At 43.9% G+C, this 23,789-nt stretch overlaps 1 protein-coding gene across 1 annotated transcript in view; it reads left to right on the top strand.

The window, feature by feature from the left end:
- Nucleotides 1-420: 420 nt before the first annotated feature.
- LOC140586326 (NACHT, LRR and PYD domains-containing protein 3-like) overlaps nucleotides 421-23,789 on the top strand; it is a 128,230-nt gene continuing 104,861 nt past the window's right edge. Inside the window, exons 1-2 of the mRNA XM_072708129.1 lie at nucleotides 421-459; nucleotides 708-809. Coding sequence (XP_072564230.1) covers nucleotides 748-809 — 62 coding nt within the window. The 5' untranslated portion in view covers nucleotides 421-459; nucleotides 708-747. The remainder of the gene's footprint in view (nucleotides 460-707; nucleotides 810-23,789) is intronic.

The raw sequence follows: 23,789 nt of genomic DNA, 5'->3' as shown, positions 1-23,789 counted from the left end.
CAAAGGTTTTAAAAGTTTTGTCAAAGCCTTAAATCCCACGTACTCTACCCAGTAGAAAAACACTGTCCCTAAAAATGATCCCAAAATGATCTGACATAGAACGTGCATTATGGCAAGACTGAGTGAAAAAAGCTCTATCAGTTTGTCTGACACCTGACTGCTGGAGCTCTAGAACCACCTGCTCTTTCATGTCTGTCACTTGCCACTTTAGTGAAAATTACAAGATGACATCTTGTCTGCTGGACATATATATATCTGTGTGTGTATGTGTGTGTGTGTGTGTGTGTCGCATGGATAATATCCGAAAAAATCCTACGCCGGGCCACTGAGTCCGTGTCCATTTCTGCTTAGACCACTTCTGCATTTGCAGCATTTCCTCTTTGTAAATGAAAGTAAAAGTATTTTAATGCTGGTCTCTCCATTTTATCAAGAAACGAGGATACGACTCTGCTTTGCAAGGTAAGATTTTATTCAAAAGACAACTTATAATAAAATAAGCTATATTTGGGAGTATATATTAGAGCAGATGCTATATACTGTTTCTCAAACCAGTCCTGGGAGACCTCAGACATACATATGTGTGTGTATATATATGTATGTATGTATACATATAAAAACACAGCTATATATAGCGACCGCACCCGTTGCATGAAGTAGCTACTAGATATTATGCATGTATGTCACTATTTACCCTTCGTGTTCTTTAGGGGCCCCAGCATCAGTCATCTGGTCTAGATCGGCACAAAAATGGGGGGAGCTGCTTCTGAAATGACCCCCCCTGTGGAGTGTAAAACAAAGAGAACTGAGAGGTAAGACAGAACCTGTGTGTTTGTACGGCTTTACACACGATCATAAAAAAAAATGTTCCAGCATTCTTGAAAGAGAGAGTAATCTGTCTTAACTTAATTCACTTCCTCGAGACTTAACTGATTCAGGTCCGTGGGGTAGATGATTTATGTTTATCATTTATAAAATTTATTAAATTTAATTCCCTTCAAGAATTTACATTTAATTGTACTCCCTGGACGCCGTCCTCTGCTGCCACCTAGCGCTGATTCTTCAATTTTTCACGACATCTTTGGGGCGCGAGATGATTTTCTGAATATGCGGTAAAATAAAGTTTATATTTTCGGTCTTTGCAACCAATCAAAACATTGCTATCGGTATTCAGTGACAGTCGAGAATCCGGTTGGAAATATTTTTTTTTTTGTAACTTGGTGAAATTTATTGTGGGGATCCCCATTTAAGGCTAAATGTATATAATATAAAGCAGTGGTTCCAAACTTTCTCTGCAGGGCCCCCTTTTCTAGATAGGAACATTATTGACACCCCCCCCCCCCCCCATTCAAACTACACAGGTTCAGATTCAAACTTTATTTGAAATACAACTCCCTTTTCTAATTGGGCGAAAGAAATGCAATTACAAATGGTGCAATTTCACCTCTGTGGGAGAAATAAAGAGCAAACTGAAGTTATAAACAAGAATAAAGACCTGTCTCCACAAAAATAGCTGGGAAAATTAACCAGTTCCCAGTCAGAACAAAACTTAAAAGGGGATCATCTGAAGTCTCACACCTTTCAGTGGCTGGTGTGGGTTTGCTTTGTGCTGCAAATCTTCTCAGTTTGGGGTTGCAGCTGGGAAACAGCCACTCTTAGTTCCTTTTCAAGGTCCAGCTTTGATCTGTATTTTGTCTTAATAGAGGCCACAGCAGAAAAACCTACCTTACATAGCTAGGATGTAGCAAAAGGAAGGAGTGTGCCCACAGCTTTCCCTCCTAGCACTGGCTAATCCTTCTCCACTCCAATCCAAAATGCAGCCAGTGTTTTAGACTTAAATTGCAGCCTCAAGATGAATCTGAGGCTCAAGAGACAAATTGCAGCCTTGATGAATCTGAGGTAACATCAATGAACTGTGGTCTGTACTACGAAGCCGGGTTACTGGCTTATCGGGGTAACTTGTCGGATTTAAGGTAGTCTGTGCAAAATGTAAGTGAACCAATATATAGTCCATTTAAACCGTGGTACCTTAAATCCGACAAGTTACCCCGATAAGCCAGTAACCCCACTTCGTAGTACAGACCACTGTTCCTTCTGGAAATATTTTTGTAGGGCGGAGAGGTGAGCTTTCATGCGTAAGATATTTGTGTTCTGAAGCTTGTTGAGCACAATGATTGTGTTCAGGTTCCCAAATAAGTCTATATTTCCCTCAGTAACTCGCTTGTGAATGATGTGATTTTTCTTTTCTTGTGAATGATGTGATTTTATCTGCCAGATGTGGAAGGTGTGTGTTGGTGCCTTGCATCTGCAGATTTAGTTAATTGAGTTTCTGAAACATGTCACTCAGGTATGGAACTTTCAGGAGGAATTTGTCATTTTGAAACTTATTGGCAAGCTCGTGACCCTGTTCCTCCATGAAAGTGCTGATCTCATCTCGGAGCTCAAATATTCTGGTAAAAACTTTCCCACGTGACAGACAACGAGTCTCACTGTGAAACAAAGCAGCTGTGTGGTTGGAGCCCATTTCCTCACACAGGGCAGAAAAAAGCCGGGCTTTGACGGGGCGTTTTAATGTAGTTTACTGCAGCGATGACATCCGTCATTACATCGTTCAGCTCGGGACTAAGCTGTTTAGATGCCAGCGCTTCTCCATGGATCATACAGTGTGTCCACTGCACACTGGGAGAGATGCGCTTCACGAGCGCTTGCAGCCGCCCCGTTTCCCAGCCGTAGCCTGAGCCCCGTCTGTACAGATCCCCGCACCGTCTTCCCATTTCAGATCAGCCTCTCAAATAAGTGTCAGTGATTTTAAACATTTCTTCTGCAGTGGCTCTGCCAGTGATTTGCTTAAAGAGCAGCAAATCCTCCTTGAAATCCTCAGCATCGATATATCTGATGTACGTTATGAATAAACAGTCTCTGTTACTGTCAGTAGCTTCATCCACCTGCAGCGCGAAGTGGCGGCTGTCCCGCACCGTGTCAGTCAGCTGCTCCTCTATGTCTTCTGACGTCATGAATGCGCCTCGCGGTCATATTGTTTGATAACGGAATTGCCTTTAACTTGCTGGCTTCATCAATTGTTGCTTCATCAATCATAGTTGCAACCATATCGATAGCGGAGGGAAGTATTAATTCCTGTGTGGTTTTTACACTGAGCAGCTCGGTAGGCAACTTTATATGATGCCAGTTAAGTGTTTTTAGGCAAAGATACAGCGTTAGTAATGATGCTTTGTTGTTCACGGCAGTTTGTGAGTTTTCCTTTAAAGAAATCAACTGGCTTATCTTTATGCTTAGGCTGTGCTGTCTCCAAATGACGACTTAATTTGGTCGGCCTCAGACTGTCAGCAGCGAGTATTTTCAGACACAACACACTGGGTCTCTCCTCATTACCCACCATTGTCGTTGTGAGACCAAGGGCCAGATATGACTCATCATATTTTCCCTTCTTTGCTTTGGAGCTTGAACTTGCAGCAGATGAAGCGTCAGCCTCTGCTGGAGGCCTGGCTGGGTGCACAAACTTGCCCACGTTTTTGCTAGCAGTGCTCGAGTGGAGCGTAGGCTATCCCATTGGTGCACCCCCTGCAATACCCCCCCAGTTTGGGAACCACTGATATAAAGAAACAACAGGCAAGTCTAGCAAAGGAGGCTATCCCATTTTAGATTAGTTTATTTCACATTAAAGCTAACTGTAAACAAGCATGAATGCATCAAGAGCTTCACAACATATCAAAGTATATGAAGACAGAGCAGAAGGTGAAACAGCTGAAGATTTAATGTGACCCTGTCCACAGTATATGGGTTATATTTATGTAATGAGGATCTTTCCTCTCACTGTCCACAGTGTCCTGATGGAGAGAGCAGGCTCACCTGTGCCCAGCTGTGTTTCCATGAAGACTGACAGGTCAATGGACCCACCAATCTTATTCAGAGAGGGATGTTTTCCTACAGATCAAAGGTAAATGTGCATTTAAACATTGTTTAAAACACTCAGACTCTCAGTCAAAAGACATAAAGGCAAACACAAGCTACAAGAAAAAAAACTTCAACTTTTAATTTTTTTTAACTTTTGCAAATCCCATTGTCTGAAAATTTAAACAGAAGTTTTGTCTGTCTTCTATATAAATCACGTCTGAGGTAAAAGGATGAGGATTACTATAAAGACTGACTTCTTGCGAGCTGTAATTAGAAGGTAGATTGAAAAGTGCATTTTAAATGTCAATCCTCAGCATTCAGCTGGAAAAAAGCTACTGCTCTATATTGATTAAGCATGACTGGACAATAGATTGTCTTCTTCTGGGACGGATGTTTCTGCTTTGATAATAAATAGATTCTCATGGGCTCCTTACCTCTGTTCAGACTGAGGCTTCAGTTTGAACATGTTTAATGGAACAGAGCCTGTCACTAATTAGCTAGTTGTTATGGGATCGGGGGATGGTGCAGGTGAGGAAAGGATGACGATCCACAGTGCGGCTCCAAGATGACAGGGGTTTATTTATAACAAAACACAGAGCAGAAAATAAGGGAACCACGAGGGGTCAAAAGGTCATAACAACAAAACACAGGGGACACTAGTAAAGAGCAGCAACCCAGGGAGCAGAACTAAGGGAAAATAACTACACAGGAATCCAATACACACAGGAACAAAGCACAGGATCAACAGCATGTGATACAATGACCAACTGAGGGAACTGAGCACAGGCAGACAGTAAAATACACAGATCATGGGGACTAACAAAAGGAAGGTGTGAGTACTCAAAACAATCAACCAATCAGAGCAGACACTGGAAACAGGACACATGTGGAATTAACTAACAATTAACAAACAGATCTAAGGGGCTATGAACCTGGGACCAGGGACAACACTTGTGAGGGAAATATTGACTAGAGGGATATTTTGTAATTAGCATTTCATATGTACTTTATACAGCCTGTAACTTATGGGTCTGGCCACCTGCAAGCAGCCCCCACTCACTGTAGCCTTTTGTGATTTTCCTGCTCTGTCTGATAAACACGCTCTAAACCTGCATTTCTGTTCTCTAGCCTGCATTTCTGCTCAATCTAATGAACACAACGTTCAAGCACATTTTGCTACACTAAGGTTAACTCTTAATTCTCTTAAGCTTACATTCTCGGCTGTCAGCTGCCTAACACTCAGGTTCTTTTGCATTACTTGCACAAAGATACAGTTTCAAAGCTGATTACAAAATATCCCTCTAGTCAGTTTTTCTCTCACACTGGACAAGATCCTACGGAGCTGCCAGAGGTCACACCAGAGCCTGGGCCTGCTGGGTACCTGAGGTGCAGCCCAGCTAGAGACAGGAAGCCCCTGAGTATTACAGGCAGTCTAGTGTTAACCCTGGAAACAAGGGACAGAACAAATCCCTTTGGGGTTAAGCGAGCGGCTTTTGGAGCCAAAAGAGGAACAGGAGTGCGACATCATGCAAAATTTGTATATTGGTGTATTGATATACATTTTATTGTAGTCAAAATAATTATATAAATAGTTTGTGTAGAATATTTGTTCTATGTTTTTTTTTTTCTTAGCAAAACAAAACAAGGTTGAGATCAGGTGGGGGCCCTAAATTGCAGGAGCCAGGGTTGTCCCCCCTCGAATTCCACCCCTGCATAGTTATGGTAATTAAGTTGAAATCTGTTTGGAATCATGTCACAGTTTACAAGAAGTAACCAGTGAATGTCATTGAGTGACTGGGAGCTACATGCCAAACCGTCTCTCCTGGCTGTTACCTGCTGTCTCTCTGTGCTGCCACTAGATGTCACTGCTTCTCTTATACTGTCATAAGCAAGCTGATGTCAGGAAGCCGCCCTAATGAAATAAGCTCAGAATGTGGATGGCAGTTACATCTATTTAAATACAAATATAATGGATGGATATTTGTGTTTTATTCACAGGGACCGAGTGAATAGATGTAATTTACATCCACATAAAGGAGACTTATCATCCATCTTCAAGGTTTGCATTTATTAAGTATATTTTCTTAAATTTTATCTAAATTGACATATATCTTATACAGATACATGTATACAATAAGTAGTTCGTCCTGTGAAAGAGATGATATTTACAACTAATGCTGCGTTCCATTTACCTTGGAGGTTGGAAGTCGGAGCTGAGAATGACGTCACACCCAAGTTAACCTCGTTCCAGTACAGCAAGTCAGAAAGCCATTTAGCAAAACCAGGGACCTGTTGCTAAAAAGCAGGATTTCTTGCTTAGCCGGATAACTCCTTGTATTTAATGTGCCCCAGTTTAAATGGCCTTCATCTTCATTCACTTATATTTAGCTCAGAGTATATTAAATTCCGACTTCAGTTGGAATTCTGCAGTGACACTTAAATCAATAACAGGGATCAACATTCTGAAATGCTTAACCAAGTTACAAGTTGAAATGGAACGCAGCATAACTCACAAATGAAGTTATAAAAAGATACGGTGCCTGGAGTGATAATAATTAAACTGTAACTGTTCATTTCAGTTACTGGAGGAAAAAGCTCAAACGTTTCTGAAGGATGAGCTGATGAAATTCAAAAGGTACCTGGATCAGAATGACCCAGAATGCTCTGAGCCTCAGCTGGAGGAGGACAATGACCTGGACAGTGATGGTCAGATGCAGAAGACCTGTGGTAGAGAGGGAGCTCTGAAGATCACACTGTACATCCTGAGGACCATGGAGAAAAATGATCTCGCTGACATGCTGGAGAAGAGTAAGAGCTGTACCTCATTCAGTGTGTGTTTGATTTACTGCAGAAAAAGAGTTTTATGAAAAAATGTGTATTACATTTCAGTTTATCATTTATTTATTTTGATTTAATTTGACTTAAATGAGTAAAAAATGAAAAACTTTTCACTTTTTTGAAAAGTACTCATTTTATTTCAGGGGATCTTTTGACGCAGTTTCAGCGCACAATCAAATGTAATCTGAAGAAGAAATTTGAGTGTGTATTTGAAGGGAAAGCTAAGGAAGGACAGCCAACACTTCTCAAAGAGATTTACACAGAACTCTACATAACTGAAGGGGAAGCTGGAGGAGTCAATGATGAACATGAAGTGAGACAGATTGAAACAGCATCCAAGAAAAGGGTAACAGAAGATACTACAGTCAGGTGCAATGCTATATTTAAACCCTTACATGGATGTGTGACACCTATCAGAACTGTGCTCACAAAAGGGGTCGCAGGTATCGGGAAAACAGTCTCTGTGCAGAAAGTTATTCTTGACTGGGCAGAAGGAAAAGCAAACCAGGACATTCACTTCATATTTGCTTTTCCTTTCCGGGACCTGAATTTGATTAAGGATGAATACAGTCTGATTGGTTTGCTTCACCACTTTGTCCCAGAACTGAAATCGCTTGAATCCACTGAGCTGTATAGGTACAAAGTTTTGTTGATCTTTGATGGTTTGGATGAATGTCGCCTTCCACTAGATTTTCAGAAGAATGAGAGCTGGTTTGATGTAACAAAGAAAACGTCTCTGGATGTACTGTTGACTAACCTCATCAAGGGGAATCTGCTTCCATCCGCTCTCCTCTGGATAACCTCCCGGCCAGCAGCAGCCAATCAGATACCTCCTGAGTACCTCCACCGGGTGACAGAGATACGAGGGTTCAGTGATGCCCAGAAGGAGGAGTATTTCAGGAAGAGATTTAATGATCAGGGTCTGGCCAGCAGGATTATCACACATGTGAAATCATCAAGGAGCCTCTTCATCATGTGCCACATACCTGTGTTCTGCTGGATTTCAGCCACTGTCCTTGAAAGGCTTTTTAGTGAGGCTGACAAGGGAGAAATTCCAAGGACTCTGACTGAAATGTACACACACTTCCTGATCTTTCAAGTGAGTTTAAAAAATGACAAGTATATGAAAAACTATGAAACCAAGCTTAAGGAATACAGCAAGGAATTCCTTTTGAAACTTGGTAAACTGGCTTTTGACAACCTTGAGAAAGGCAATCTCATATTTTATGAGCAAGATCTGATTGGGAATAACATTGATGTCACTGAAGCTTCAGTTTACTCTGGAGTGTGCACAGAAGTCTTTAAGGAGGAATATGGATTGTATCAGGAGAAGGTGTACTGCTTTGTGCATCTGAGCATCCAGGAGTATCTCGCTGCTTTATATGTGTTTCTGTCAAACTCATCAGCTGACCTGCTGAAGACTGCAGTGGATCAGGCATTAAAGAGCAAGAATGGACACTTGGACCTCTACCTCCGCTTCCTCCTTGGCCTCTCAACAGACTCCAGTAAATCTCTGTTACAAAAACTACTGGGAGAGACAAGACCCAGCTCACATAACATTAAGGAAACAGCCCAGTAGAAAATTCAGGAGAATTTATCTGCAGAACGGACCATCAACCTGTTCCACTGTCTGAATGAACTGGGTGACAATTCTCTAATAGAGGAAGTACAAAGATACCTGAGTTCAGGAAGCCTTTCAGCAGCAGACCTCTCACCTGCACAGTGGTCAGCTTTGGCCTTTGTGTTACTGATGTCAGATATGGAGCTGGATGTGTTTGATCTGAAGAAATACATCAGATCAGATGAGGGTCTTCAGAGGCTGCTGCCTGTGATCAAGAAATCTAGGACAGCTCTGTAAGTGATCTGAGATACGTCTGTTGCTAAAGAAGTACAGATGTTATTCATGATACTGCTTTTATATCTTATCAGAACAATTAGGGTGTATTTATATGGATGCCCAGAAATTCTTTTTCATTCTGGATACTGCAGGATTTGTATATTTTTAACATTCTTAGTGTGGGGTGTGGTTCAGTGGGTTTGGACTCTGTGTCTGTGGTCAGAAAGTCACCGGTTTAAATACCTGGCCGGCAGAGTGATGCTGGTTTTGGGCCCTTGAGCAAGGCCCTTACCCCCCAGCTTCAGGGGGCTAGATGCTGGCCAACCCTGAGCTCTGACCTGTATGTTTGTGTCAGAGAAAGCAAGATCAGAGAGGCGACAGCAGTATTTTACCAGGGGGATGAATAAAGCATCACTATTTCATCCCGATCTGACAGGATTGATAATTGTCTGATTAGTGTTTTGGAAATTTAACAGGTTCTCAGGTACAGCAAACAGAAAATAAGGATTTCAGTCATGATGTCAGCAATTCAAAAGTCATACAAAAAATATAATTTAAATTACTTAAGCTCTTCTTGACATTCAAACCCCCATAAACATGTACACTTGCACACATCCGAGGCTGGAGCTGAACCCAAAACCCTAGAACCCCTGGGTCGGCTGTAGTGCTGATCACTGAGCCCCAGCGCTGCTCAGAGCTTTATAAAAATACTTATGCAGATATTACAGAGTCTCAGGGTAACTCACCCTGTAAGGTCATTAAACAGCAGGTTCGTCTCGGCTGGGGAGAGTCAAGTAAAAACTATTTGTGTTTCTGACTAGGACAAGGAAACAACAAAATAACTGATATTTCAGCTGTATGCTGCATGTCTTATTGTACTTAAAAATGTTTATTTAGATATTCTATTTGATATACCTGTGTGTGGTGTATGTATTTATATCTTAACACGTTTCCTTTTCCAGGCTGGACAGCTGTAGACTCACAGAGACATGCTGTGAAATGTTGGCTTCAGCACTCAGATCAAACTCCTCTCAGCTGAGAGAGCTGGACCTGAGTGACAATGACCTGCAGGATTCAGGGGTGAAGCTGCTCTCTGCTGGACTGGTGGATTCACACTGTACACTGGAGATACTGAGGTCAATATTACTGGGTATTCCACACTGTAATGTGTGATTACTGAAATCTTTATTGAAGTCGTCACATTCAGTTAAAAGTAATACTCATAGTGGTGAGGTGTTTTTATTTATTGGAGAGATATTATCTGTCTCTCTGCAGGGTGTCAGGCTGTAGAGTCACAGAAGAAGGCTGTTCTTCCCTGGCTTCAGCTCTGAAGTCAAACCCCTGTCACCTGAGAGAGCTGGACCTGAGCTACAATCACCCAGGAGACTCAGGAGTGAAGCTGCTCTCTGCTCTACTGGAGGATCCCAGCTGTAAACTGGAGAAACTGAAGTGAGTACAGAATGTGTGTCTGCTCCTGCTATAGACTCATGTATGTGGAGAAAGTACAACAATTAAATAAATGGATACAGCAGTACTATGTCATTCTGCTTCTGATATAGTGTGGACCACAGTGGAGAGTGTATGACCAGACCAGGGATCCAGAAATGTAAGTTTGTTTGCATGTTTTTATGCTTAATACCATTAATACTACTTTATGATAGCATTCACATTATTATTGTGATGTGTGTTTTTTTTTTCTTCTTTTCTTTTTTGGGTTTAAAAATGACTATTTTCTTAAATAACAATGGGAGTCTGTGGACTTCTGTAGTAGTACTGTTTTGAGATTTGTTAGTATTGTCCTAAGACAGCACCCGTAATCTCCCCAAACTGGCTGTGACAATGAATGTCTCCTCAGTCTGCGCTAGTGATGGGAATTTCGTCTCTTTTTAGTGAGTCGGATCATTTGGCTCAGCTCACCAAGAAGAGCCGGCTCTTCCGGCTCCCAAACGGCTCTTCATTTTATTACTTCTGCCTCAGCCAGATTCAGCGCTGTTATGACACATGATTGATTTGTGTACTAAACCTTATGATTTTCTCAATACTATCATGTTTGGTATAAAAAGATGAAATGTAAAAACCTCAAACACTACTACATGTGTATTGAACATTATATAGTGGAAAATCTGTTTTTGTCTTTGATACCATTAACAGTCAAATAACATAAATAACGAATAACAATAAATTATAAAGAAATTACAACGTGCAAAACACCAGCATCCAACAGTTTTAGTATCTATCCACTTTAACAACTATCTATCACCTAACAGTGTAACATTTTAACATTTCCTTTGGGGCAGAAAGGCTAAGTGCCTCAGCTTAGACGGGCTGATCCGGCTTCTGGCAGTAGCAGCACGCTAGCCTGTCTTTTTCCTTCCATCTGAACTGTTGGATGCGCAGTTCCTAAGTGCCTGTGAAGGTTGTTTGTGGATCCTGATCGAAATGACAGCTTCATCTTGCAAACTGTTCAAATTAACTTCTAGTGGTACTCTTTGTGGTACAATTTCAAGTTTAACACGTTTGATTAATGCTGTTTGTAATTTTATTTACCTGTAATTAAGGCTATTAATTTAGCACACGCAGCATTTCGCCCCGTCTTCCCGCCGGCGTCGCGCGGTCGTCCGACATTTCCTGAGGTATTTCACATACTTGAATTCGTTTTTATATTTTATGTATCGTACAGAATAATAGAGCGCAGGCTAAAGTGCAGTTCGGTCCCCAGCGAGTCTCTCAGCGCGGCGTGTCTCACCCCACTGCGCAAAGTGACGTCGGAAATACGTCTTTTATATGTCGTTTTTGGACGTCCAATTTTGGTCTACTGAAGGGGTTGTTTTGTAACGCCAGGCGACGTCTTTTTTTGATGTCTAATGAACGTCTAGTGTTGACGTCCATGGGACCTCCTTGTATGGACTATTTATAGTCTAAATGTGGTCACTGTGGCCGTCTTTTCAACGTCAAACTTAGACTCATTTTAGACATCGTTTTTATACTGCTTCTATAGGCTCTGTAGTCCCATGTTTCCAGAGGGTGGAGGACATATTTTCTATAGGCCACCAGTTAATTGTTAGCTTTGTTTACACCTTTGTATGCGTCTCCAGTTATCTGTGGCTGAGACAATCAAATGAACTTATTGGAAAATGATCTGGAACAGTCTGCCACCTTCTGAAATGGGACTAGATCATATTACAATAACTTAATTTGACTGTCTCAGATAACTGGAGACACATACAAAGTTGTAATGCATTTCCAGTTCAAACTACCTGTTAAACTACAGTAAAATTAACTGGTTCATAAAACATGTCCTCCACCCTCTTGAAACATAGGTAAGTTATACACATGTGATTTATTTGTAAACCTAACTCAATACCCCCATTTAAACCTCGATTAAAAAATACTAATAATAATAAAACAAACAGGGCTGCTGGTTGTATATGTATATTTATTTCAGAAAGATCATGAGGAAAAACAATTCTTGTTCAAAGTCCTGTATGTTGGGCTTATCAGTCCTGACTGAATCCTCCACCTCCATGTCTTTGAGCAGCATGTTTGAGGTGTTCTGAAACATTCATCTTAATGAATTCTTCAGTGGCGGCCTCATCAAATGTCATGACTCCTTCTGCACAAGAAGAAAAAGACAAATGATTTAGATATATGCAAAGGTGATCTGCATTCATACACACCTGACATTTGCGAAAATATGTTTCCTGTTCATCAACTACCATTACTGAATTAATACAAAACCATCTCAGCAACTGATAAGATAGCCATGGTAGACAGTTGGCATTGTTTTTTAAATATCAGCAGGGAAGGCAATATTTTGTGTAAAGTCATTATTTACAGATTGGTCAACATGAAACTTGGGCTGACCATGTATAGCTCGATAAACTTTTGTTCCTTCCAAAGGCTTTTTGCCCCTTTTTCCCTTGCCCTTCATATTAAACTTTGCCATCGGGCCGTTAGTGAAGAGCCTGTAGAAAAACAAATTTCAATTAATGTGAAGGATATATGTAGGAATAAAATTACACATGTAATAAACCCTTTATAATAGTTAATCAGTGGGTGGTCCTCCTTTTATCCTTCTACTAATCCCCTTGTCAATCACAGCTGGTCTATAATCTCACAATGCATTTGGTTGTGAACTTGTCAGAATAGGTAAAAACTAAGTGAAAACACATGTTCAGAAAGAAGGCAAATGAGAACATGCAGTCTAGTCCACAACCAGGAAAAAAAAATTGTTGTAGATACCTGTCCAACACTTTGTGGACACAGTCCTTGGTGTTCCGCCCACCGATTTTTGAAATTTGCCACACCTGTTGGAATAAGTTCATAATAAAGTTGACTGACAATTCCCAGAGGAATGTCTTGATGCATGCTCAATCATTCAGGTAAGGAAATCCCAAAAAGTTGATTCTGTTCATCTGGATATAGCGTTTTCAGTGGGAGAAACGTGTCGTCACTCATCCAAGTGACTTCTTCAGTATCAGACTTCTTCAGTCTTCAGTCTCAGACTGGACGTAGCATTTCAGTGGGAGAAACCTTTTGTCAGATGAAGTGAATCAACTTTTTGGGATTCCCAGAGGAATTTAACAGTGTGCCAGTGCACTGCATTGTTTTATACTAGGCTATCCATTACTTTTAGACTTGTAAAATCTATACCAGGGTATTGAAGGCCTGTGCATCAGAGAGCTGTTGCTCCTGTAATTCAAAATCCTCCATGGTGTCAATCCTCTGAATATGGACAGCTGAAGAGGCAGGCTGTGTTTCCTTCAGGCGATGGCGAATGTCTACCAGTAAATTCAGGACCTTTTTTTGGTACACTGAAATAAACACATTTGTTGATGATTACAATGGTTACCTCTAATTAGAATAGCAAGGTTAGCTAGGTCACAGGTGTTTTTGTAATCAGATTCAGTGTTTGTTATTAGTACAGTAGTGTTGCAGGAAGAAACATAAAAGTCCAAACAAATGTCAGACATGATGAAAACCAAGCCACAGCTATAATTAAAAAGCAGTTTCTGTGGACAGAGAGAACAGTGCAGTAAAAGAGAAGGTGGTACTATTAAGTCTCTCTCTTGCTCAGTGTCCGGTCATCTCACACTGCTAATAGATCAATACTTACCATCCCAAGGTAATGGGAAAGTCCATCTCCCACTCTCAGTCACTGCATCTGCACCACAGAAAATCTGTTTTAGAAGTAAAAAAATGATAAAACTTTCAACAGATTTATTAGAAGAGAAATAATAAATCTGCAATACTGTAATGATTAGAGATACATCTGTACAATGAATTGAAAAGTGCTTTGCAGCCAGGGTAATATTGATTATCACCTGAATAGCAAAATAATCCTGTTTGACTGTAGTGTGAACGCAGCCGACAACTCACCATGCGAAGGTCTGTCATATGGGGGGCTGCTGAGATCACTGTACTGTGATCTTTCATCATGTCTGGATCTGGCCAGGGGCCCGGACACATCATTACTGAATCGGTCATCACATCCATAGGCATCACTGTACTGTGATCTTTCATCATGTCTGGATCTGGCCAGGAGCCCGGAGACATCATTACTGAATCGGTCATCACATCCATAGGCATCACTGTACTGTGATCTTTCATCATGTCTGGATCTGGCCAGGATCCCGGAGACATCATTACTGAATCGGTCATCACATCCATAGGCATCACTGTACTGTGATCTTTCATCATGTCTGGATCTGGCCAGGATCCCGGAGACATCATTACTGAATCGGTCATCACATCCATAGGCATCACTGTGGCATGACCTGTCATGTCCAGCCCTGACTGTACAAGATACAAGATATTTGTCACATACGGTTATACAAAGTAATACTGCAGTGATATGACTGTGTGCCTCAAACCTTCTCTGTGCCGTAACCCATCAGGTCATGTCTGGACCTGATGGTGTGGCTGGAACCATCACTGTGCCGGGACTTGGATTTGGACCTGGACCTATTTCTGGAGATATTACTGTGTCTGGACCTGATGCTGGATTCCCTGCTGGACCTAGTATCATTTAAATTTAATCACTTGGCCATACCTTTATGACTGACAACATGCCATTTTAACACTGGAACAGTCTAACCCCTACTGGTTGGCCAAAATAAGGGCTAGAGACCAACCAGTAGAATCCAGCCACGAATGATGCTGTGCCTTGTCCTTCTTTACCTGGAGCGATAGTCATCCCTCACACGACCTCTTGCTGCATGTTGAGATCCTGAAAAACAAAAAGAATGTTCTTACATTTCATAAGGCCTGATAAAATACAAAAGTGACTGTTTAAAGTGTGATGCGATGAATACTCACTGGGTGTTGATAGGTCTCTGCGCTGAGGTGATGTGCTTGCATCTGGAGATAAGAAAAAACAAAGAATATTCAGATGTACAATTGTTGAAATTAAACAAAAACGGTAAGCACTGGCACACTCTGCTACTCTAAAGGCCCTTTCACATAGGACGGCATGCGCTGCGCTGTCCGCTAGCTAGCGAAGGACCCAAAATTTGTGTTGCGCTGGCCGCTGCACTCTGCTTGTACGTCTTTTTTTTTTGTAGCCGCTCTACATGTACTAGATGCTCCTGCTCCTTGTCATTTCAAAACATGCATCTCTCTGACTTTGTATCCTCTACGAGAGTGTGTTGTATTATGTTCAAATGTTTAATAAAAAAATGTATCACTCATTCATAAAGAAGAACACTTTGCAACTATCCCGACTAATGAAGAGTGTGTCATTTCCACAATACTTTGCTTGGCGCAGCCGGAAACCGTTATTACGCGGTGCAAGCAATAGAAATGAATGGGTTTCAGAGCGCAGCGATGTGCGTACTGCGTCCTATGTGGAAGGGCCTTAAGACAAACAAGTCTGAAACATTTGATTGAGCCTGTAACTATTGTCTTGTGTGTAAGAGATCATTACCATACTTGATTCAAAAGCAGTGACTAACACTTTGTCTAGAATAGACTTTTGACCTTGTTGGTGCAATGGATAGAGTGAATACTCACTGGACATTTCCTGTCACGTGGCATATACAGCGCAGGGGGCAGCCGGAGCGCCGCAGACTCGGGCGGCTACATGAGTATATTAGGAATAAAATGTGTGTATTGGAGCGAGTTCTGTGTTACTGAGTGTGTGAGGTGTGACAGTGATGATTATGGAGAAGCTGGGCTTCGTGATGGGATTAATCGCTCTTCCTCTTAACTACAGACTCCTGCCAGCTGACGCTGGACCGCAACACAGCAAACAGAGACCTGTCTCTGTCAGAGGGGTACAGGAAGGTGACATGGGGGGCAAAGCAGCCATATCCTGATCATCCAGAGAGATTTGACTACTGGGACCAAGTTCTGTGCAGAGAGAGTCTGACTGGTCGCTGTTACTGGGAGGCTGAGTGGAGTGGAGATGGAGCCCGGATAGGAGTGACTTATAAAGGAATCAGGAGGAAAGGAGACAGTGCCGACTGTTGGCTTGGAGGCAATGACAAGTCATGGATGCTGTTCTGCTCTCCTGACAGTTACTCTGTCCGGCACAATTATAAACAGACTGTCATACCCAGAGAGCCCTCAGGCTCCCGCAGAGTAGGAGTGTATCTGGACTGGGCGGCTGGTACTCTGTCCTTCTACAGAGTCTCCTCTGATGGACTGACCCTCCTGTACAGCTTCACCTCCTCATTTACTGAACCCCTCTGTCCAGGGTTTTGGGTTTATATAAACTCCCCCGTGTCCCTGTGCATGCTGGGATAGCTCACTGTGTGCTGGAGGAATCATTTTTATCTTATCAGAGTGTCACATGTCGCTGCTTCTCCATGGGAAAAAGGTAAAATCTCTGCTTTTTAACCAGTATAACAATTTTTACTCTGTCTGAAGTGTGACGTATGTCAGACAAAATAAGTGACTGGGTTCAGCAAACTTAGCAAACATGTAAAATGACTGGTTTTCTGTCTGATTAAAATGTAATGAAATGTAATCCTGATGGGGGGGGGGGGGGGGGGGGGCTTTTCCCCTCCCCTGTATATTTACATTTTATATATTTCTGTCTGTATATTGTATTTGATTCCTGTACACTGACAATAAAGGCTTCATATTGTATCCTATTAATGTCCTGGTTCATCTCTGCTCAATGCCTGAGGTAACTGGGTAACATAAATCATGTAATACAATTAAATTAATTCACTTTAATGTAATGGGACATCACTAACACGATTGTATTAAATCAGCATATTTAATTACAATGTAAAAGGAGACTAGAGACATACAGTAACAGTGAAAGCAAAAAAATAAATTTAGAGTTAAAAACAAAAGTCATAAATCACATTAGCAACATACATTAGATTAAATGATCAAAATACAACAAGCAAGAATACAAATTTCCTAACTAAAACGATTAACTACTACACATGACAATCAACAAGCTAATTAGTAGGTATGTGAAGAGCGCGAGTCGCCCAACATGGCCGCCTTTTTTGTTCCAGATTCCTTTTCCACCATCGGGTCATCTGAGCGCTGGGTATACCCCGGAAAATACGCATTCTTATTGTATCGCATTGCGGAATTCCGCGGTATTCCCACTGATAACATAGATGGGGAACCCCTCTTTGTCCTCCGTTTTGAATTTTTCAATTCTGTGTACATTTAGACCTTTTCCGGAAACATTGAAAAATACACTCGATTTCAACATACAAAAACCACTTCAAAGGATTAAGTGACGCTTTTGAAAGCTAAATTGACATATTGATTATCATTTCATCTTTCTAATCCTGCAGTTTCATAGCTTTCTATGGATCAGAAAAAAAGTTTACTGACCAGGACCGGCAGCATACAGGATCGTCACGGGCCAAAAATCCTGAAATCTGCTGTATGTTCATCAGTGATTTGTTGCATCAATATGCCATGATATTAGGGAAATATCTTAAGATGTGAAAAAGATGATTATATCCACTGAGTCGCATTTAATTAAGCAGAAGATAAGAGATATTCACATGGTCACGTGACCTAAACCAACAGCGGCGCCTGTTGATACACCATTCCAGTCTTCACCTTGTATCAATTTTATTTCAGACTAAGGACATACTTGGAATATATATTATTCTTTCAGATTGAAGAATATAAAGAGATACACCTTCCCTGAAAGTTTCATTGAGATATCTTGATTATTAAGGAAACTACAAGCGTTTTTATATAAAAAGTTAGGTATTTGGTCACAGTTTTCTACACACATTCCATTTTAAAAAATAGGGCTAATTAGCGAACTTTTTTCCTATTTGTTAATATTTTGAACAATATTTTCCTTATTTGTTAAGATATCTGAGTGATTTTGGTGTCATTGTCTTTGTTTATTCGAGGTCTTTCCAATGGTACCATTGGACTATTTTTTAAATCCCGCTCCCGCCCACTCCCGCTGAATTTCTGACCATTACCGCCCACTCCCGCTGAATTTCTGACGATTCCCGCCCAATCCCGCCCGCTGTCTCTGTCACTCCCGCCCGCTCCTGCCCACGACAATCTAAAACCCGCCCAATCCCGTGAGATTTGCGTTGGGTCCCGCGGGATCCCGCTCCCAATGCAGGGCTCTACCTGGGAGTACAGCAACGGGGCAGGTGTGTCGCCTCAATCCTGAAGTGCCAGATTTGTGCCCGTTTGTACACTATCGCTTTGCCGCACTTCACACAACACACAAAGTTCAGCTCTTTACCCTCTTTGTTTGTAACAATTGTAAAGTTTTTCCATATCTCCGATTTCCCCAATTTTAGTTTTGTTTTATATTCTCCCTTTGCAATTTTATTAACAACATCAGCTGCATCCTCCATCCTGCTAAGCTAACAATTTTGGGACCCGCTGTCTATTTTTATCCCGCCCGCTATCTCTGTTGCTCCCGCCCGCTCCCGCCCATGACAATCTAAAACCCGCCCAATCCCGTGAGATTTGCATTGGGTCCCGCGGGACCCGCGGGATCCCGCTCCCAATGCAGGGCTCTAATTCTTACTGCAGTCTTTCTATTTTTTCTTAAGAATGTTTATCCATCCATCCATCCATTAACTTCCGCTTATCCGAGGTCGGGTCGCGGGGGCAGTAGCCTAAGCAGGGAAACCCAGACTTCCCTCTCCCCAGCCACTTCCTCCAGCTCCTCTGGGGGAATCCCGAGGCGTTCCCAGGCCAGCCGAGAGACATAGTCCCTCCAGCGTGTCCTGGGTCTTCCCCGGGGCCTCCTCCCAGTGGGACATGCCCGGAACACCTCACCAGGGAGGCGTCCAGGAGGCATCCTAAGCAGATGCCCGAGCCACCTCATCTGGCTCCTCTCAATGCGGAGGAGCAGTGACTCTACTCTGAGTCTCTCCCGAATGACTGAGCTCCTCACCCTATCTCTAAGGGAGAGCCCAGCCACCCTGCGGAGAAAGCTCATTTCGGCTGCTTGCACTCGCGATCTCGTTCTTTCGGTCACTACCCAAAGCTCGTGACCATAGGTGAGGGTAGGAACGTAGATCGACTGGTAAATCGAGAGCTTTGCCTTTTGGCTCAGCTCCTTCTTCACCACAACAGACCGATGCAGCGCTCGCATCACTGCTGATGCCGCACCGATCCGCCTGTCGATCTCCAGCTCCATCCTTCCTTCACTCGTGAACAAGACCCCAAGATACTTAAACTCCTCCACTTGGGGAAGGACCTCCTCCTTGACCCGGAGAGAGCACTCCACCCTTTTCCGGCTGAGGACCATGGTCTCGGATTTGGAGGTGCTGATTTTCATTCCAGCCGCTTCACACTCGGCTGCGAACTGCTCCAGTGAGAGCCGAAGGTCACGGTCTGATGAAGCCAACAGGACCACATCATCTGCAAAAAGCAGAGACCCAATCCTGAGGTCACCAAACCGGACACTCTCAACGCCCCGGCTGCGCATAGAAATTCTGTCCATAAAAGTTATGAACAGAATCGGTGATAAAGGGCAGCCCTGGCGGAGTCCAACCCTCACCGGGAACGAGTCCGACTTACTGCCGGCAATGCGGACCAAGCTCTGACACCGGTTGTACAGGGACTGAACAGCCCTTATAAGGCAGCCCGGCACCCCATACTCCCGGAGAACTCCCCACAGGACTCCCCGAGGGACGCGGTCGAATGCCTTCTCCAAGTCCACAAAGCACATGTAGACTGGTTGGGCAAACTCCCACGCACCCTCAAGGATTCTGCGAAGAGTATAGAGCTGGTCCACTGTTCCACGTCCAGGACGAAAACCACACTGCTCCTCCTGAATCCGAGGTTCGACTATCCGACGGACCCTCCTCTCCAGCACCCCCGAATAGACCTTACCAGGGAGGCTGAGGAGTGTGATCCCCCTATAGTTGGAACACACCCTCCGGTCCCCTTTCTTGAAGAGGGGGACCACCACCCCGGTCTGCCAATCCAGAGGCACCGCCCCCGATGTCCACGCGATGCCGCAGATGCGTGTCAACCAAGACAGCCCCGCAACATCCAGAGCCTTGAGGAACTCCGGGCGGATCTCATCCACCCCCGGGGCCCGGCCACCGAGGAGCTTTTTAACCACCTCAGCGACCTCTGCCCCAGAGATAGGCGAGTCCACCCCCAAGTCCCCAGACTCTGCTTCCTCATTGGAAGGCGTGTCGGTGGGATTGAGGAGGTCTTCGAAGTATTCCTTCCATCGACCCACAACATCCCGAGCTGAGGTCAGCAGTGCACCATCCCCACCATAAATAGTGTTGATGCTGCACCGCTTTCCCGCCCTGAGACGCCGGATGGTGGACCAGAATCTCCTCGAAGCCGTACGGAAGTCGTTCTCCATGGCCTCGCCAAACTCCTCCCATACCCGAGTTTTTGCCTCAGCAACCGCCGAAGCCACGTTCCGCTTGGCCCGCCAGTACTCATCAGCTGCTTCCAGAGTCCCACAGGCCAAAAAGGCCCGATAGGACTCCTTCTTCAGCTTGACGGCATCCCTTACCGCCGGTGTCCACCAGCGGGTTCGGGGATTGCCGCCGCGACAAGCACCGACCACCTTACGGCCACAGCTCCGGTCAGCCGCCTCGACAATGGAGGCGCAGAACATGACCCATTCGGACTCAATGTCCCCCGCCTCCCCCGGGACATGGGCGAAGTTCTGCCGGAGGTAGGAGTTGAAACTCCCCCTGACGGGGGATTCCGCCAGACGTTCCCAGCAGACCCGCACTATACGCTTGGGTCTACCAGGTCTGACCGGCTTCCTCCCCCACCAGCGGAGCCAACCCACCACCAGGTGGTGATCGGTTGACAGCTCTGCCCCTCTCCTCACCCGAGTGTCCAATACATGCGGCCGCAAGTCCGATGACACGACCACAAAGTCGATCATCGAACTGCGGCCTAGGGTGTCCTGGTGCCAAGTGCACATATGGACACCCTTATGCTTGAACATGGTGTTTATTATGGACAATCCGTGACGAAGTGCGGCTCAAAAGACCCCTCATGAAGAAAAACATAATGGATTCACGTTTTCCCTTGCCCGGACGTGGGTCACCGGGGCCCCCCCCGGAGCCAGGCCTGGGGGTGGGGCTCGATGGCGAGCGCCTGGTGGCCAGGCCTACACCCATGGGGCCTGGTCGGGCTCAGCCCGAACAAGGCACGTGGGTCCCCCTTCCAATGGGCTCACCACCTGTAGGAGGGGCCATAGGGGTCGGGTGCAATGTGAGTTGGGCAGTGGCCGAAGGCGGGGACCTTGGCGATCCGATCCTCGGCTACAGAAGCTAGCTCTAGGGAAGAATGTTTATTCTGGTCTTTAAGTTTAGGGAGGGCCTGTGTCTAGTCTGTGAGTGGGGGGGCAGATATTACTTTGGGGGGGTAAATTTCAGAAGGGGTAAATGTGGTCAGGCAATATTTAGGCCACTATTTCACTTTGCGTGACTGTTTTTGGAATGTTTTCATTTATTTCAAGGTAAATTGAATTTGCATAGTTGATTCATTCATTAACTTTGCTTGGAATAATAAAACACAGTAGTTTAGTATGAATCTCGTTTGGTGGAAGTGTGTTCAAAATGGCCACAGTCTTGTTCGGATAAGAGTCCAATCCGCATGGAGCACTTTGAGCAGAGCGAGGACGCCGCCATTTAGGAGATATCAAAGAACAAACTCCCCTGGCTCAGAAAAAGGAGGGAAAACGGGGGAAGCTGATGATTCTCCCAGAGCATCGCAAGGTGGAGAAACAAGGATGCAGGAGAGGATTGCCATCCTGGGCAGCAGGTTGCAGGGGGGGCGACGACCCCCAGCTCCTCAGGCAGCGGCAGGCTGGGGGGCCCCGCGTGTTAAAATGACCCTTGTTCTTCACCCCCTGTAATGTTTGTATTCTTCCGTTTTCATGCCTGTCGTATGATTGAAATATCATCAACACTCACACTCACTCACTGTAAATTCTCTGGTGTAGGAATAATTAGCTAAAGTAAATTTTAATGTCCACCAATGTGTAGGGAAATTAATTACATTTTAATTAATTATTATTTAATGATGATTATCAACTAATTGTTATGGTGAATGGTTGGTTCCTTCAAACTCAGTTGTGGAATCCCCGTGAGTCTGTTAATGTAAGGCTTAAATGGGATTCACTAATTGCCAGTATCGCTTAGTAACCTGGGTTAGAATGCTCGTCCACTGAGCTGCATCACCAGGTAATGTAAACGACTGGTAGCGAAGCTCCCCTCACGGCCGTCGTGATATTTCAGGCGAGCTTGAGGTTTCAGAGCTTAGGACCCAGCTCACACAGGGGCAGTGACTATTGTGAGCACTCAATGAATGGAGGCTGAGGTTGTATAAAAAGGCTTGCATTTATTTCTACCTAACACTATACTAACATAAGACAGACACTTAAACAACAAACACAAAATAATGGAATGATCTGCTCTCCAGGATTGATAATATATACCTTGATTCAGTCTTTTACCACAGAATAGTAGAGGCCAAAGATGTGCTAACGGACCACAAAGATCAGATAAGGGCCAACAGAGGAATGTAAAAAGGGGGGGTTGTTAAGCAAAGAACAAATAGGGGGGGTTGCGTGCCAAGTTGAGGGACCCCTATCCTTGAGGTCCATTCAGCCGTCCGAAGGTTCCTAAATCTTTGGGCCATAATGCTGGCTTCCCTTGTTATCTGTGTGTGTGTGTGTGTGTGTGTGCGTGGGGTCACTAATCCCCCTTTGGCCAATGAGTACCTCTCATGCAAGGCTAGGCCTTGTCTCAGGCAGCCTGGAATCTCATATTCGTGTGTGTGATCCTACACTGGACAATTTCCTGCTCCATTCACACATTGGGGTCAATCAGAAATTACCCCGACTTTATACTAAGGAGCTAGCAGGGTGAACTCCTTTTAACGTCCAGTACGACTGATTCGGACATTTGCGTTCACATGTACAACGCCTCTGGGGAATGTCAAGAAAAATTTGGGTGGCAGTGCATGTCTGATAGGGGCGAAAGTGACAGAAACACAAAGTCATAGATAAATCAGTCTAAACTAAACGAGGTTCACAAGGATGATTGATATTTCTTTAGTGAACATTCAGAAATCGTTTGCTAACCCTGCACACTGGAAGCTCCCAGTCCAGACCTGCACACATCTACGTGTCTAAAGTTCACGGGGAGAGAAGCCTGGACGGCTGTTCATACTGACTTGCTCTATGGCAGACTGCAGAGGGCGCTGTTCTGCCATTTATTCCAGTTCATTGAATAATAAGATGGCTTGTCATGTCTCTGTCTGACACAGTTCTGCCAATCAAAGGCAGGCTTTCCTAGAGACTGACCGAGGGAACGACTCCAGCAGCGAAGGCTGAGCTGAAACTTTTATCTGGCCTGATTAACAACCAGATAAAGACTGACATAGGTTTGACTGTAAGAGAGATTTACCAACATATGATATTAAGGTGAGAACAGATCCAATAAGTGAGCAGAGTTAAATCTCTCTTACTAACATTAAAACTCATGAGCCTCTGTGGAAGGTGCAGGAGCTGTTGGGCCATTTTAAACACAAGGTCAGCATGTTGGGGGAATGACATGGAGGCTCCATAACTGTGCCCAGGTATTTAAATGCCTCAGCCTGCTCTGCCTACTGACCGTCCAGACTAAAGGCTGATTTATACTTCTGGGTACAACCTACACCATCAGTACCTTTTCCCAAAAACACTGAGTAGATTAATTTCTGTTTTGTTCAGTTTTTTTTTTGTGAGAGTGGGAGGAGCTTCCTGCTT

The sequence above is a fragment of the Paramormyrops kingsleyae genome, unplaced genomic scaffold, assembly GCF_048594095.1.
Source record: "Paramormyrops kingsleyae isolate MSU_618 unplaced genomic scaffold, PKINGS_0.4 ups39, whole genome shotgun sequence".
Lineage (NCBI taxonomy): Eukaryota > Metazoa > Chordata > Actinopteri > Osteoglossiformes > Mormyridae > Paramormyrops > Paramormyrops kingsleyae.
Note: the sequence above shows the minus strand (reverse complement) of the source record. Positions and strands in the feature narration are given on the sequence as shown.